This window comes from Salvelinus alpinus, chromosome 25 (assembly GCF_045679555.1).
Source record: "Salvelinus alpinus chromosome 25, SLU_Salpinus.1, whole genome shotgun sequence".
In the NCBI taxonomy this organism is placed as follows: Eukaryota; Metazoa; Chordata; class Actinopteri; order Salmoniformes; family Salmonidae; genus Salvelinus; species Salvelinus alpinus.
The window spans coordinates 31,580,415-31,595,601 of NC_092110.1; the positions used below are offsets into that span (position 1 = coordinate 31,580,415).

The following is a 15,187-nucleotide window of genomic DNA, read 5'->3' on the forward strand; positions in this document are numbered from 1 at the left end:
GTTCTGCGGTTAGGGAAAGTTGCACGTATTATATCACTAGAGGGTGCCATTGGTCTGTTAGTTTTGAGCAGCTGTACTGTGTTTCATTAAATACATTTTTTTTTTAAGGTTCTTGCCACTTGATGTCAACGTAGGTGGGTGAAAGTCTGATGGTCAATCAGAAATATGATGTATTCTTCTTTCTCTCTCTCTCTCTCCAGTGTTGGTGTACTATGGGGGTCATCGTGAGGGGGAGAACTGGAACTGGGCGTGGGTCCTCAGTACCCGTCTGGCCCGTCAGGTGGGCTACCTGGAGCTGCTTCTTAAACTCATGTTCGTCAACCCCCCCGAGCTGCCTGAGCAGACCACCCGCGCCCTGCCTGTCAGGTAATACACATACAGGATACACACAGATGAACACACGTATGCACACATACACACTCATACATGCACACACACACACACACACACACACACACACACACTTACACCTTGATGTGTACAGCCTTGAATAGAAAAAGTATTTTCAAGAAACCTTGTTGTGTCTGTGTGTCAGGTTCCTGTTCACAGACTACAACCGTCTGTCCAGTGTGGGAGGAGAGACGTCTATGGCAGAGATGATAGCCACTCTGTCTGACGCCTGTGAGAGGGAGTTTGGCTTCATGGCCACCCGCCTCTTCAGGGTGTTCAAGAACGAGGAGAACCAAGGTACTACCTTATGTGTCCACTTTGGATATCCTTTAGAATCTTGTCTTCTTACCTGTCTCTTATACAGTGTACTTCCTGTACAGTCAAATCAAAATCAAATCAAACTTTATTTGCCACTTGCGCCAAATACAAGCCCTTAACCAACAAGACAGTTCAAGAAATAGAGTTAAGAAAATATTTACTAAATAAACTAAAGTAAAAAATAAAATAAAATAACACAATAGAAATGCTATATACAGGAGGTACCAGTACTGAGTCAATGTGCAGGGGTACAGGTTAGTGGAGGTAATTTGTACATGTAGGTAGGGGTAAAGGGACTAGGTAGGGTACAGGTTAGGGGAGGTCATTTGTACATGTAGGTAGGGGTAAAGGGACTAGGTAGGGTACAGGTTAGGGGAGGTCATTTGTACATGTAGGTAGGGGTAAAGGGACTAGGTAGGGTACAGGTTAGGGGAGGTCATTTGTACATGTAGGTAGGGGTAAAGGGACTAGGTAGGGTACAGGTTAGTGGAGGTCATTTGTACATGTAGGTAGGGGTAAAGGGACTAGGTAGGGTACAGGTTAGTGGAGGTCATTTGTACATGTAGGTAGGGGTAAAGGGACTAGGTAGGGTACAGGTTAGTGGAGGTCATTTGTACATGTAGGTAGGGGTAAAGGGACTAGGTAGGGTACAGGTTAGTGGAGGTCATTTGTACATGTAGGTAGGGGTAAAGGGACTAGGTAGGGTACAGGTTAGTGGAGGTCATTTGTACATGTAGGTAGGGGTAAAGGGACTAGGTAGGGTACAGGTTAGTGGAGGTAATCTGTACATGTAGGTAAAGTTAATTTGTACATGTAGGTAGGGGTAAAGGGACTCGGTAGGGTACAGGTTAGTGGAGGTAATTTGTGCATGTAGGTAGAGGTAAAGGTAATTTGTGCATGTAGGTAGAGGTAAAGGTAATTTGTGCATGTAGGTAGGGGTAAAGGTAATTTGTGCATGTAGGTAGGGGTAAAGGTAATTTGTGCATGTAGGTAGGGGTAAAGGTCATTTGTACATGTAGGTAGGGGTAAAGGGACTAGGTAGGGTACAGGTTAGTGGAGGTAATTTGCACATGTAGGTAGGGGTAAAGGTCATTTGTACATGTCGGTAGGGGTAAAGGTCATGTGTACATGTAGGTAGGGGTAAAGGTCATTTGTACATGTAGGTAGGGGTAAAGGTCATGTGTACATGTAGGTAGGGGTAAAGGTCATTTGTACATGTAGGTAGGGGTAAAGGTCATTTGTACATGTAGGTAAAGGTCATTTGTACATGTAGGTAGGGGTAAAGGGACTAGGTAGGATAATTTGTACATGTAGGTAGGGGTAAAGGTCATTTGTACATGTAGGTAGGGGTAAAGGTCATTTGTACATGTAGGTAGGTGTAAAGGGACTCGGTAGGGTACAGGTTAGTGGCGGTAATTTTTACATGTAGGTAGGGGTAAAGGTCATTTGTACATGTAGGTAGGGGTAAAGGGACTAGGTAGGGTACAGGTTAGTGGAGGTCATTTGTACATGTAGGTAAAGGTCATTTGTACATGTAGGTAGGGGTAAAGGGACTCGGTAGGGTACAGGTTAGTGGAGGTCATTTGTACATGTAGGTAAAGGTCATTTGTACATGTAGGTAGGGGTAAAGGGACTCGGTAGGGTACAGGTTAGTGGAGGTCATTTGTACATGTAGGTAAAGGTCAAGGTAATGTGTACATGTAGGTAGGGGTAAGGGACTCGGTAGGGTACAGGTTAGTGGAGGTAGTGTGTACAGGTAGGTAGGGGTAAAGGGACTCGGTAGGGTACAGGTTAGTGGAGGTCATTTGTACATGTAGGTAAAGGTCATTTGTACATGTAGGTAGGGGTAAAGGGACTCAGTAGGGTACAGGTTAGTGGAGGTCATTTGTACTTGTAGGTAAAGGTCATTTGTACATGTAGGTAGGGGTAAAGGGACTCGGTAGGGTACAGGTTAGTGGAGGTCATTTGTACATGTAGGTAAAGGTCATTTGTACATGTAGGTAGGGGTAAAGGGACTCGGTAGGGTACAGGTTAGTGGAGGTCATTTGTACATGTAGGTAAAGGTCATTTGTACATGTAGGTAGGGGTAAAAGGACTAGGTAGGGTACAGGTAGGTAGGGGTAAAGGGACTCGGTAGGGTACAGGTTAGTGGAGGTCATTTGTACATGTAGGTAAAGGTCATTTGTACATGTAGGTAGGGGTAAAGGGACTCGGTAGGGTACAGGTTAGTGGAGGTAATGTGTACATGTAGGTAGAGGTAAAGGTAATGTGTACAGGTAGGTAGGGGTAAAGGGACTCGGTAGGGTACAGGTTAGTGGAGGTAATGTGTACATGTAGGTAGAGGTAAAGGTAATGTGTACAGGTAGGTATGGGTAAAGGGACTCGGTAGGGTACAGGTAGGTATGGGTAAAGGGACTAGGTAGGGTACAGGTTAGTGGAGGTAATGTGTACATGTAGGTAGGGGTAAAGGGACTAGGTAGGGTACAGGTTAGTGGGGGTAATGTTTACAGGTAGGTAGGGGTAAAGGGACTAGGTAGGGTACAGGTTAGTGGAGGTAATGTGTACATGTAGGTAGAGGTAAAGGGACTAGGTAGGGTACAGGTTAGTGGAGGTAATGTGTACAGGTAGGTAGGGGTAAAGGGACTAGGTAGGGTACAGGTTAGTGGAGGTAATGTGTACATGTAGATAGGGGTAAAGGGACTAGGTAGGGTACAGGTTAGTGGAGGTAATGTATACATGTAGGTAGGGGTAAAGGTCATTTGTACATGTAAAGGGACTAGGTAGGGTACAGGTAGGTAGGGGTAAAGGGACTAGGTAGGGTACAGGTTAGTGGAGGTAATGTGTACATGTAGGTAGGGGTAAAGGGACTAGGTAGGGTACAGGTTAGTGGAGGTAATGTGTACATGTAGGTAGGGGTAAATGGACTAGGTAGGGTACAGGTTAGTGGAGGTAATGTGTACATGTAGGTAGGGGTAAAGGGACTAGGTAGGGTACAGGTTAGTGGAGGTAATGTGTACATGTAGGTAGGGGTAAAGGGACTAGGTAGGGTACAGGTTAGTGGAGGTAATGTGTACATGTAGGTAGGGTACAGGTAGGTAGGGGTAAAGGGACTAGGTAGGGTACAGGTAGGTAGGGGTAAAGGGACTAGGTAGGGTACAGGTAGGTAGGGGTAAAGGGACTAGGTAGGGTACAGTTAGGTAGGGGTAAAGGGACTAGGTAGGTAGGGGTAAAGGGACTAGGTAGGGTACAGGTTAGTGTTAATGTGGCTGTCATTGGCCTCATGTCTAACTATTGGAAGGGCGTAGTTATTTCAGGGCTGTTACGATTTTTGTATTTATTTTTTGTTTAATTTAACCTTTTTTTAACTAGGGAAGTCCGTTAACTGCCTTGTTCAGGGGCAGAACGACAGATTTTTACCTTGTCAGCTCAGGGATTCGATCCAGCAACCTTTCGGTTACTGGCCCAACACTCTAACCACTAGACTACCTGCCGCCCCGATACCAGTATTGCAATATTTTTTCCATGGCAAAATGTAAACACGAAGCAGACCAAACTCTATAGTCCTTTAAAAACCTGCTGTATGTAAAATATATTGTGTGCTATAGCTTGGAATGTAAATGTGACACTGGATGACAACATAATGATGTTTGTTTCCACCATTAGGCCTGTTTTCATAAAGAAGTTAATCCGCTTTGTGTTTCGTTTCCTTTCCACGATACTAATGAGTATTGCGATGTTGGTATCGTCCAGGCCCTAATAATGCACACTCTGTCATGCATTATCGCTTGCATAACTCCCCAGGTAAGAAGTGGAAGAAGACGTGCTGCGTGCCCAGCTTCATGCTGTTTGTCGTGACTCTGGGCTGCCTGATCACAGCCATGGCGCTGCTGGCCATCTTCAAGGTACCTACACACACACACACACCATGTCGAGTATGTGCAGTACTGTGTGTGACTTAGGTCTGTGTATGATTCCCCTGTACATAAAAAGTCACAATAATTGAAAACGACTTTTTGAAAGTGGAACTTGTTTATTTTGTTATGAAGGTGCAGCATGACAACCTGACGGTGAACGCGGTGCTGATCGCCATGGCCAGCGTGGTGGGCCTGGCCCTCCTGTTGAACTGCAGGACTTGGTGGCAGGTGGCCGACTCCGTCCTCAACTCTCAGAGGAAGAGGCTGCACAGCGCTGCCAACAAGATGCACAAGCTCAAGAGCGAGGGCTTCATGAAGGTAGTGTAAACAGTCCTATTATTTCTACTGGGGCAGTTGTTTGGTTACATGATAATGTTAGACACTTAAAAGCTCAATGTTAAAAAAAAAATGATAGAAACTGTGTTGTTAATTAGAAGTAATCATATGTAATATGTCTGTATGTCTATTGAATACAAAATGTAGTGTGTACTGATTGATGAAGTGTATGTGTTTGGTTTCTCCATGCCAGGTGTTGAAGCAGGAGGTGGAGCTGATGTCAAAGATGGCCAAGACCATCGACGGTTTCACCCAGAACCAGACCCGCATGACGGTCATCATCGACGGCCTGGACGCTTGCGAGCAGGACAAAGTGCTGCAGATGCTCGACACGGTGTGTGTGTGTGTGTGTGTGTAACATGCTGACCAAACCATAAGCGCGCGTTCGTCCGCGTATGCCATTGTGCGCAAGTTGATTTTGTTCACCCACACCAGACGCGATCAGGACACGCAGGTTGAAATATCAAAGCAAACTCTGAACCAATTATATTAATTCGGGTACAGGTCAAAAAGCATGAAACATTTATGGCAATTTAGCTAGCTAGCTTGCTATTGCTAGCTAATTTGTCCTGGGATATAAACATTGGGTTGTTATTTTACCTGAAATGCACAAGGTCCTCTACTCCGACAATTAATCCACAGATAAAACGGTAAACCAAACTCGTCATCTCTCCTCCTTCCTTCAGGCTTCTTTTTCTTCTTTTGACTTTTTATGGCGGTTGGCAACCAACTTTAAGGTGCATTACCACTACCGACTGCACTGGAGTCTGGACCTCAGTTCATCTTTCAATCACCCACGTGGGTATATGCTCCTAAACACCAATGAGGAGATGGGAGATGCCGGACTTGCAGCGCGTTGAGCGTCACAAATAGAACCAAGTTCTATTTTAGCGCCTGGCCACGCAGACGCTCGCGAGCACTGTGGGGGCAATGATTGAATAACATGTATGTGTACATTTATTTTGCAATGCTCGCGGATGGTGTGGTCAGCATGTAAGTGTGTGTGCCTGTGCTGTGTCTGTTTGTAACAATGGCTACATTACAAAACACACATGACCTCTTACCACCCAGGGTTTAGACATTACCCATAATCACCTGGGTTTAAGTCATTACCCATAACCAACCAGGGTTATTATTACATTTTTGCATTCTAATTTCAGAAGATGTCCATAATAAATCTGCAGTAATAGTGGAATGGTAATGTTTCAGAGTATTATTTAGTTGCCAGTGTTGTGATTGGCTGCCATTTTCACCTATTGATTTCTCCTGCCAGAGTGGCATCTGCTGTCAGAAAGCTGTTTTGACTTTGCGTTTGTGTTATCTAGCGGAAATTGCTATGTCATTTCCTACACTGTTCGCTCAATTTAAATTTGTGTTAGAAAACAAGCAATGAATAATGTAGGGAATCATTGTACCATCTAAATTGCTGTGAAATATCTTGCAATTCACCTAACACTAGGCTGCATTTAAAACAAATCGCCCCTGTCCCCCGCATCCCATTTCCCGGGAAAATGGTGGAGACTCGAGCTTGAGCTGTTTACTTTCAGTTTTGGTCCACCAGCTTCAAACAGCGGAAAAAAGATATTTGCTGTTATTGAAAAGATATTTCACAGCAATTTAGATGGTACAACAATTCCCTACACTAGTCAGTGCTTGTTTTCTCACATAAACTGAAATTGAGCAAACAGTGTAGAATTTTTGCAACTAGCAAATGACAGAGCAATTTCCACTAGATAACACAGCCACAAAGTCAGAACAACTTTCCCATTTTGACAACAGATGCAGCAGGAGAAATCAATAGGTGAATATCACAGCCAATCACAACACTGGCAGGTAAGTAATAATGTGAAACACTACCATTACACTATTACTACAGATATATGAAATTACAATGCAAAAATTCAAAAGAATATCCTGTGTGTAGTACCTTTAAGTCATTACCCGTAACCACCCAGGGTTAATTTATTACCCAAAACCACCCAAAACTACCCAAAACCACCAAAGTCAAACTCATGCGGAAAAGTTCCTATAGTGTCGTAAAATATCATATTACCACAATTTACCTTTCAAAGCCTCTTTCACAAAGTACAAATAGTATTGACTATGGACACAAAGCACATATACAGTAGCCATCCCCTTTATCGCTCTGCTCCACTTAGTTCAAATTCCTCTTCCCAGCTGGAGTAATAGAATTTCCTCCGGCTAAATGTTATTATTTGGGGACAAGTAATCCCCCTAGTAGTTCGACAGCCTCCTGTGCGCTAATGAAATCTTCTGTGCGAACCAACCAGTGCCTCCTTCCCAGCTAACTTTCAAAAGCCCCATTTGTGGCACAAATTAACCAACCAAATTACCCAATTTAAGGCCTCTTAAATTCTCATCTTTTTGTTTCTCATTTATATGCGAATATTAGCGGTGAACTAAATATTTTTCCATCTGTTAATACAGATAGATGTATGATATAACAGCGCTATATTCATATAATGAGTTCATGGATATGAATAGGGGGGGTTGGAAGAGGTACAGAACGAGTGATGATCAGCTATAAGTGAATTACAGGGACAAACTCAGTATAATCAGATAGTTGTTTGGCTGCACACACACACACACACACACACACACACACACACACACACACACACACACACACACACACACACACCCCGCCCGAGGGTGGTCACTGCAGCTAATAGACTGTAAATAAAGCACAGGATCCTGTGACACTTGGACGACGTCTCTCATCATCAGCTTGGAAAGTCCCGCTGTGTGTGTACTGTCTGTCCTCCATCAGGTCTCACCACATTCATTTAGAGAGACTAGTAGTAGGGAGTCCCCCCGGTGGAATTGTTGTTGCATGCTCCTTAAGAAACTAAATGTGATTAACAGAAATGTGATCAACAGAAGCCCACAAACTAACAAGAAACTACAAATGATGGCCGCAGTTGACAGATATTAAGAAGTTGATGTCGAGTAGTTTTCACCAGTCGTGTGTACGAATACACTAATAGGACACTACAAACCTGACACACAAGGTTCATGCTCAATGGATTTCAGTCTTTTATCATTCCAAACACCACAGATGAGCACTGTAGTGAATGCACCCAGGATCAGTTTAACTTTTTTGATTATAATGAATAAGATTATATGGTCAGATGAGGACCTGATCCTAGATCAGCACTCCTACTCTGAGAGGCTTTGTGGATATGGGTCCTGGTCATAAATCATCTTGCTATTCCCTCCCTCCACCAGGTGAGGGTGCTGTTCTCCAAAGGCCCCTTCATCTCTATTTTCGCCAGTGACCCCCACATCATCATCAAGGCCATCAACCAGAACCTGAACAGCGTGCTCAGGGATTCCAACATCAACGGCCACGACTACATGAGGAACATCGTCCACCTGCCTGTCTTTCTCAACAGCCGAGGTCTTAGCACCACCAGGAAGCTGTGCATGGCCGGCCCCACTCCCAACGGAGACCTGGTCAACCCTGAGGGTACGCAAGACATATGCATAGGCAGGCCTGCAGGAATACACACACACACACACACACACACACAAACACACAAACACACAAAAGCCTGTATGCATACACCCACATAGGTCAGTGTTTCTTAATCCTGGTCCTGGGGACCCAAAGGGGTGCACACACACACACACACACACACACACACACACACACACACACACACACACTCACTATGGGTTTCATGGGGTTACAGCTCTAACATTTTAACTTGCTATGATTCAGTAGGAAATAGGAATCATATAATGTGTTCACTGAATAGGTTGATTCTTTATACCAGGTGTTGTGATGAGACATCCTTGATTGTTCTAATTCTCTTTCTTTCTCTCTCTTTCCACTCCTCTTTCTCTCCTTTTCCACTCCTCTCTTCACAGGATGGCATGAGGAGATGGACAGGAAGCTGTCCTCGAGCAGTCTGGGGGATCAGGCCAAGTTTGGCAGCAAGACGGCCCTCAACCGCAGGGTAAGCTCTTCCAGCCATCCACCACTCTCTCCCCTACCTTGCTATCCATGCCCAGGCTGGACCAGGCTCTACCTGCACAGGTCCTGCAGAGGTCTCTACCTTGCTATCCATGCCCAGGCTGGACCAGGCTCTACCTGCACAGGTCCTGCAGAGGTCTCTACCTTGCTATCCATGCCCAGGCTGGACCAGGCTCTACCTGCACAGGTCCTGCAGAGGTCTCTACCTGCAGAGGTCCCTACCTGCAGAGGTCCCTACCTGCAGAGGTCCCTACCTGCAGAGGTCCCTACCTGCAGAGGTCCCTACCTGCAGAGGTCCCTACCTGCAGCGGTCCCTACCTGCAGCGGTCCCTACCTGCAGCGGTCCCTACCTGCAGCGGTCCCTACCTGCAGCGGTCCCTACCTGCAGCGGTCCCTACCTGCAGCGGTCCCTACCTGCAGCGGTCCCTACCTGCAGCGGTCCCTACCTGCAGCGGTCCCTACCTGCAGAGGTCCCTACCTGCAGAGGTCCCTACCTGCAGAGGTCCCTACCTGCAGAGGTCCCTACCTGCAGAGGTCCCTACCTGCAGAGGTCCCTACCTGCAGAGGTCCCTACCTGCAGAGGTCCCTACCTGCAGAGGTCCCTACCTGCAGAGGTCCCTACCTGCAGAGGTCCCTACCTGCAGAGGTCCCTACCTGCAGAGGTCCCTACCTGCAGAGGTCCCTACCTGCAGAGGTCCCTACCTGCAGAGGTCCCTACCTGCAGAGGTCCCTACCTGCAGAGGTCCCTACCTGCAGAGGTCCCTACCTGCAGAGGTCCCTACCTGCAGAGGTCCCTACCTGCAGAGGTCCCTACCTGCAGAGGTCCCTACCTGCAGAGGTCCCTACCTGCAGAGGTCCCTACCTGCAGAGGTCCCTACCTGCAGAGGTCCCTACCTGCAGAGGTCCCTACCTGCAGAGGTCCCTACCTGCAGAGGTCCCTACCTGCAGAGGTCCCTACCTGCAGAGGTCCCTACCTGCAGAGGTCCCTACCTGCAGAGGTCCCTACCTGCAGAGGTCCCTACCTGCAGAGGTCTCTACCTACAGAGGTCTCTACCTGCAGAGGTCCTGTAGAGGTCTCTACCTGCAGAGGTCCTGCAGAGGTCTCTACCTGCAGAGGTACTGCAGAGTTCTCTACCTGCAGAGGTCCTGCAGAGTTCTCTACCTGCAGAGGTCCTGTAGAGTTCTCTACCTGCAGAGGTCCTGTAGAGGTCTCTACCTGCAGAGGTCCTGTAGAGGTCTCTACCTGCAGAGGTCCTGTAGAGGTCTCTACCTGCAGAGGTCCTGTAGAGGTCTCTACCTGCAGAGGTCCTGTAGAGGTCTCTACCTGCAGAGGTCCTGTAGAGGTCTCTACCTGCAGAGGTCCTGTAGAGGTCTCTACCTGCAGAGGTCCTGTAGAGGTCTCTACCTGCAGAGGTCCTGTAGAGGTCTCTACCTGCAGAGGTCCTGTAGAGGTCTCTACCTGCAGAGGTCCTGTAGAGGTCTCTACCTGCAGAGGTCCTGTAGAGGTCTCTACCTGCAGAGGTCCTGTAGAGGTCTCTACCTGCAGAGGTCCTGTAGAGGTCTCTACCTGCAGAGGTCCTGTAGAGGTCTCTACCTGCAGAGGTCCTGTAGAGGTCTCTACCTGCAGAGGTCCTGTAGAGGTCTCTACCTGCAGAGGTCCTGTAGAGGTCTCTACCTGCAGAGGTCCTGTAGAGGTCTCTACCTGCAGAAGTCCAGCAGAAGTCTCTACCTGCAGAGGTCCTGTAGAGGTCTCTATTTGCAGAGGTCCTGTAGAGGTCTCTACCTGCAGAGGTCCTGCAGAGGTCTCTACCTGCAGAGGTCTCTACCTGCAGAGGTCCTGTAGAGGTCTCTACCTGCAGAAGTCCTGTAGAGGTCTCTACCTGCAGAGGTCCTCTAGAGGTCTCTACCTGCAGAGGTCCTCTAGAGGTCTCTACCTGCAGAGGTCCTCTAGAGGTCTCTAACTGCAGAGTTCTGGCACAAAGACAAGTGATTCAACAAGGAGCATGAGGAGATTGGTCGTCTGTCCTGGCAATGAAAGCTCAGTGAAATACCTGATAGACACAGATGGAGAAGACTAAGATAGAAAGGGTGAGATGATGCACCAAAACCCACAAGCACGAGGGCCTAGCTAGCTTCTTCCAGCCTTGTGGGGAACATAGCAGAGAGGGATGGAGGAGGTCGGGAGCAAACAAGCCTGTCTCCGTCGTGGAGGAGCCTCTGATGCAATGTCTGTTTATCCTTCCTGCTGCGACTCCACACTACCTAATGGCAGGGAGGATCAGCAGTGTGTCCCGGTGACAAAACGCTGCCACCCGCGGCTGCCGGTGGGAGGCTAAGTGGCTCTGCCTCCTTCCCTTTGCGAGGACCCCATTTTGTTTGTTTGTTTGGGCGCCTGGTTTATTTTCTTCTTTTTTTTATTTTTATTTTTTATTTTATTTGGGTCCTCTTTTATTTCGGAGCACGCTTCTTTTTGTTGGCCCTCTCGTTGGTTGCCAGGAAGCAGTGAGGGGCTCTCTTTACAAGAGGAGATAAAAAGGATTGAAGGAAGGAGGATGGAGGGAGAACAAAAGCTTTCTGTCTCTCAGCTGCTTAATTGCAGAGTTGTGGATCTTTAGTCGAGTCTGTCTTTACAAGATGTCATGGGAGGCAGGCGAGGCCAGCTCAGGCTTGTAAACAAGATGGGGGCTCTGCTCTGGCCTGATGTGAACAAAGTTAGCTTGATGTGAACAAAGTAAGTTTGCTTTTTTTGGAGGAAAGATTCCAACCATCGCAGTGGCTTTTCATGATCAAAATTCAACAATTGCTCCTGATAGTATGGTTATTAAGAAAAAAATTAACAATGAAACTATAATACTATTAACTTTCACCAATCATTTTCCATTTTTGAGCATGTCCAAAACATCTAAGTTAAAATCAAAGGAGAGCTAGTCACTCTCCTCCTTACTGATCCAATACTGACTCATTACTGGCCATACACTATCTCTCTCTACCGGTGAGGTCAAAGTCAGCTTAGTGATGGTGATGTTCTGAAGGCTTGTGAGCAGAGGAGCTTTCTCCTCTTGTTACCACTGCTGTACTGTTCAGCAATTAGTACCACGCAATCAGTGGTCCTGCAGAGACAGCATTCCACACGTTTTGGACTGAACATCCAGATAAGAGGTGATCTGTGTAACTATGTAGCCCCATAGTTTAATGAACCACACGCACAACACTGTGTGGATGTCACGCCTCCTACCGCTCTGGTCACTAACCACCGGTCCTGGCAACCATCATCACCCTGATTACTCTCCCTTTATTTAGCCCTCAGGTACTTCAGTCTTCAGGCAGTATTGGTTTTGTTTACGTCCAGTACGCTGCTCCTGTTTTTATTATCTTCATGTTTCTTATGATTAAACTCGCCTTCTACACCTACTTCCTGACTCCCTGCGTATACGTTACAGTGGACCCCAAGAAGTGCAGCTGTTGCTATTATAACAGCTAGTGGGGATCCAAATACACGTTTGTCTAACTGTGTCAGGAAAGTTACTCTGTCTTACTGTGGACAAGATGAGCAAAACAGTCATCTCCTCTCCTATCTGATGGATCTATGTCAGTAGCAAACAGTGCATTTCTGTGTCCAACAAGGGACATTCCCAGTTGATTGGGCTCAGTAACAGATGCCCTTGTGTGTTGGTGGGTGAGGGATGGGTGGAGTGGTGAAATAAGGAAGGATGGAGAGAGTGTGGGAATTAGACTAGAGGTCACACACATGGTCACATGGTACACTGCACAGGGTGATGAGGCCATCATGAGATGGTCACCCACTCGGTCACAGGGTCACTTAAAACGTTGAGCATAGGACAGGTCGAACAAGATCAACTCTAATTATATAAATGTGCCACAGACTAAAGAAAAACTACGGATTGTGGAAAGACCAAGGGCATTTACAAATAGTATAAAGATTGTCTTTAGGCTAATCTGAGGTCTCCTCTGTGTGTAGGACACATACCGCAGGAGGCAGATTCAGAGGACCGTCACCAGACAGATGTCCTTTGACCTGACCAAGCTGCTGGTCACTGAGGACTGGTTCAGTGACATCAGCCCCCAGACCATGAGGAGGCTGCTCAACATCGTCTCTGTCACAGGTAATATATGCCATTTAGCCGACATATGGGTGGCCTCGGGAATCAAACCCACAATCCTGCCGGTGCAAGCTCCATGCTCTACCAACTGAGCCATACAGGTAACACATCTCCTATTAGATGACCTATGACCTTTCTATTACCCAAGGGCAGAGGGGTGTCCAACCAGCATGGCACTTATAAGCGTTATTAGTCACTTAGGGGAGGCCAACCTTGGTGTACATGATTTTGTTCTAGCCCTGCTCTAACACAATGTCTTCAGCTAATCAAGGTAGTCCTGATGAGCCACTGATTGGTAGAATTGGGTGTGTTACAGCAGGGCAGGAACAAAAGCCTGCACACAGAGTCCCTCCACTCGTAGAGAAACTGTCGCTGACTTTTCATTTGTCCAGGTCGTCTGCTGAGGGCCAATCATATCATCTTTAACTGGGACCGTCTGGCGTCATGGATCAACATGACGGAGGAGTGGCCCTACAGGACCTCCTGGCTCATCCTCTTCCTGGAGGAGACTGACGGCATCTCAGACCAGGTCACCCTGAAGACCATCTACGAGAGGTACGTACACACACACATCTGCACTGGAACAAGCTCGCATGCACAGGCAGACACACACAAGCAGACGTTCAAGACTCTTTCTGAAATGTTCCTTTTACACCACACACACGCCACTGTTTCCAGACGTTTGAGAAATTGACCGGACCCCATATGCATTGGGTGTCCACCGTGCTCACTAGTCTGTCAATCTATTATCCCCCATAGTGTACCTATTCTATTGGTCAGCTTGTCGTTCTGTACGAGAAAGAAATTAGCTATTCCTAACAAACGCTGGGGGACAGTTGTGGGACTATAGATCCCAAATTCATACAGCCAGTAGGCCTAAGCTACATATATATTTTTTGAAACAATGAGTCTGATGCAACAGATCAGAATGTTTAGCTTCCAGTGTTGATAAACTATTATTTCTTCACATATAAGCGCAGCAATGCGTACAAGGTAGCGTTCCATAATGCCATTTTCAGAAAAAAACCTATGTCAAAATCACACCGCACAAACAAGTGGTTTCATGAGATTTTTTGAAAGAGGCATCTAAAGATGCAACAACTAGCATGGGTTGCTAATATGACTAGGATTGTGCTTTTTGGCTACTGGACAATGAAAGAAAGTTGATTTGAAAGCCAGTAGAAAAAATCATATTGACCAGTAGAGGGGAGCAGAGGATCTTCATATCCACTTCAACCACCACATCATTTAGTAGTACGGACACCCGAAGGTTTCTCTGAACACCACTAAATAGACTGAATTTCCACGTTGTATTCGAATCACGTAGCTGAATGCATTGAAATAAGAAGCATATCATTATTAATATGTTGATTGAATTGATAAAGTGTATGAACCACAGCCAGCGACTGGTTACCAAGGCATGAGAGTGTGGACAAGGGGAAGGGAATCAGCACATAGTCTGAGTCATTAGGGTTGGAGCTGTTCTGCATCAATAGCTGCCCTTTAAAGGTTGCACTCTGCCACTCTGTCACAATACACTAGCGCCCAGGACTCCTGGGGCGCTGAAGTGTCACCGGCACTCAGTGTCACACAGTCATCACCACTCCCCCTCCATCCCCATCCTTCACTGAGCTTCTGGTCGAATAAATGGCTCTGGACAAATATATATGAGGCAGCGCATCTAAAGGACAGTTCAGGAAGGCCTCCTTGCTGCAGCAGACAAAGAAAGGTGCTCCACAACAGTGACAAAAACTCCAAGAAAAGGGCTTACCAAAAAAAACTTCCAAAAGGACTAATTCGAGGCAGAGGAGTTGGAGCACTCAAAAAACAAGGCAGAGATACATTTCTTATTTGCTGACTTTAGTCCATTGTTCAGGATGAGTGCAGGTGACTGACGTTTCAACATCAAGCTGATGTCTTCCTCAGAGTGTAATAGACTTGTGCTGTGTAATAAGCTTGTGCTTTAGAAGGACTCCTAAGCAAAGAGTTTGACCTGCAGGTATCATCTAAAATGGCCATGTTAGGCTATCCTCCCTCCATCAGTGCACTGTCTGTTTCCAAAACGTGACTGCCGCTGCGTATGAAATGGACACTGCAATGGCGGTATG

The 15,187-nt window shown here is 46.7% G+C and overlaps 1 protein-coding gene across 11 annotated transcripts in view; it reads left to right on the forward strand.

Moving 5' to 3' along the window:
- Positions 1-15,187, forward strand: part of LOC139553823 (kinase D-interacting substrate of 220 kDa B-like) — a 106,717-nt gene that overhangs the window by 34,271 nt on the left and 57,259 nt on the right. For all 11 annotated transcript variants that reach the window (XM_071366541.1, XM_071366550.1, XM_071366539.1 and 8 more), the window contains 9 exons: positions 201-366; positions 536-687; positions 4,510-4,610; positions 4,755-4,940; positions 5,152-5,292; positions 8,208-8,448; positions 8,853-8,941; positions 12,938-13,082; positions 13,472-13,634. In XM_071366541.1, coding sequence (XP_071222642.1) covers positions 201-366; positions 536-687; positions 4,510-4,610; positions 4,755-4,940; positions 5,152-5,292; positions 8,208-8,448; positions 8,853-8,941; positions 12,938-13,082; positions 13,472-13,634 — 1,384 coding nt within the window. The remainder of the gene's footprint in view (positions 1-200; positions 367-535; positions 688-4,509; positions 4,611-4,754; positions 4,941-5,151; positions 5,293-8,207; positions 8,449-8,852; positions 8,942-12,937; positions 13,083-13,471; positions 13,635-15,187) is intronic.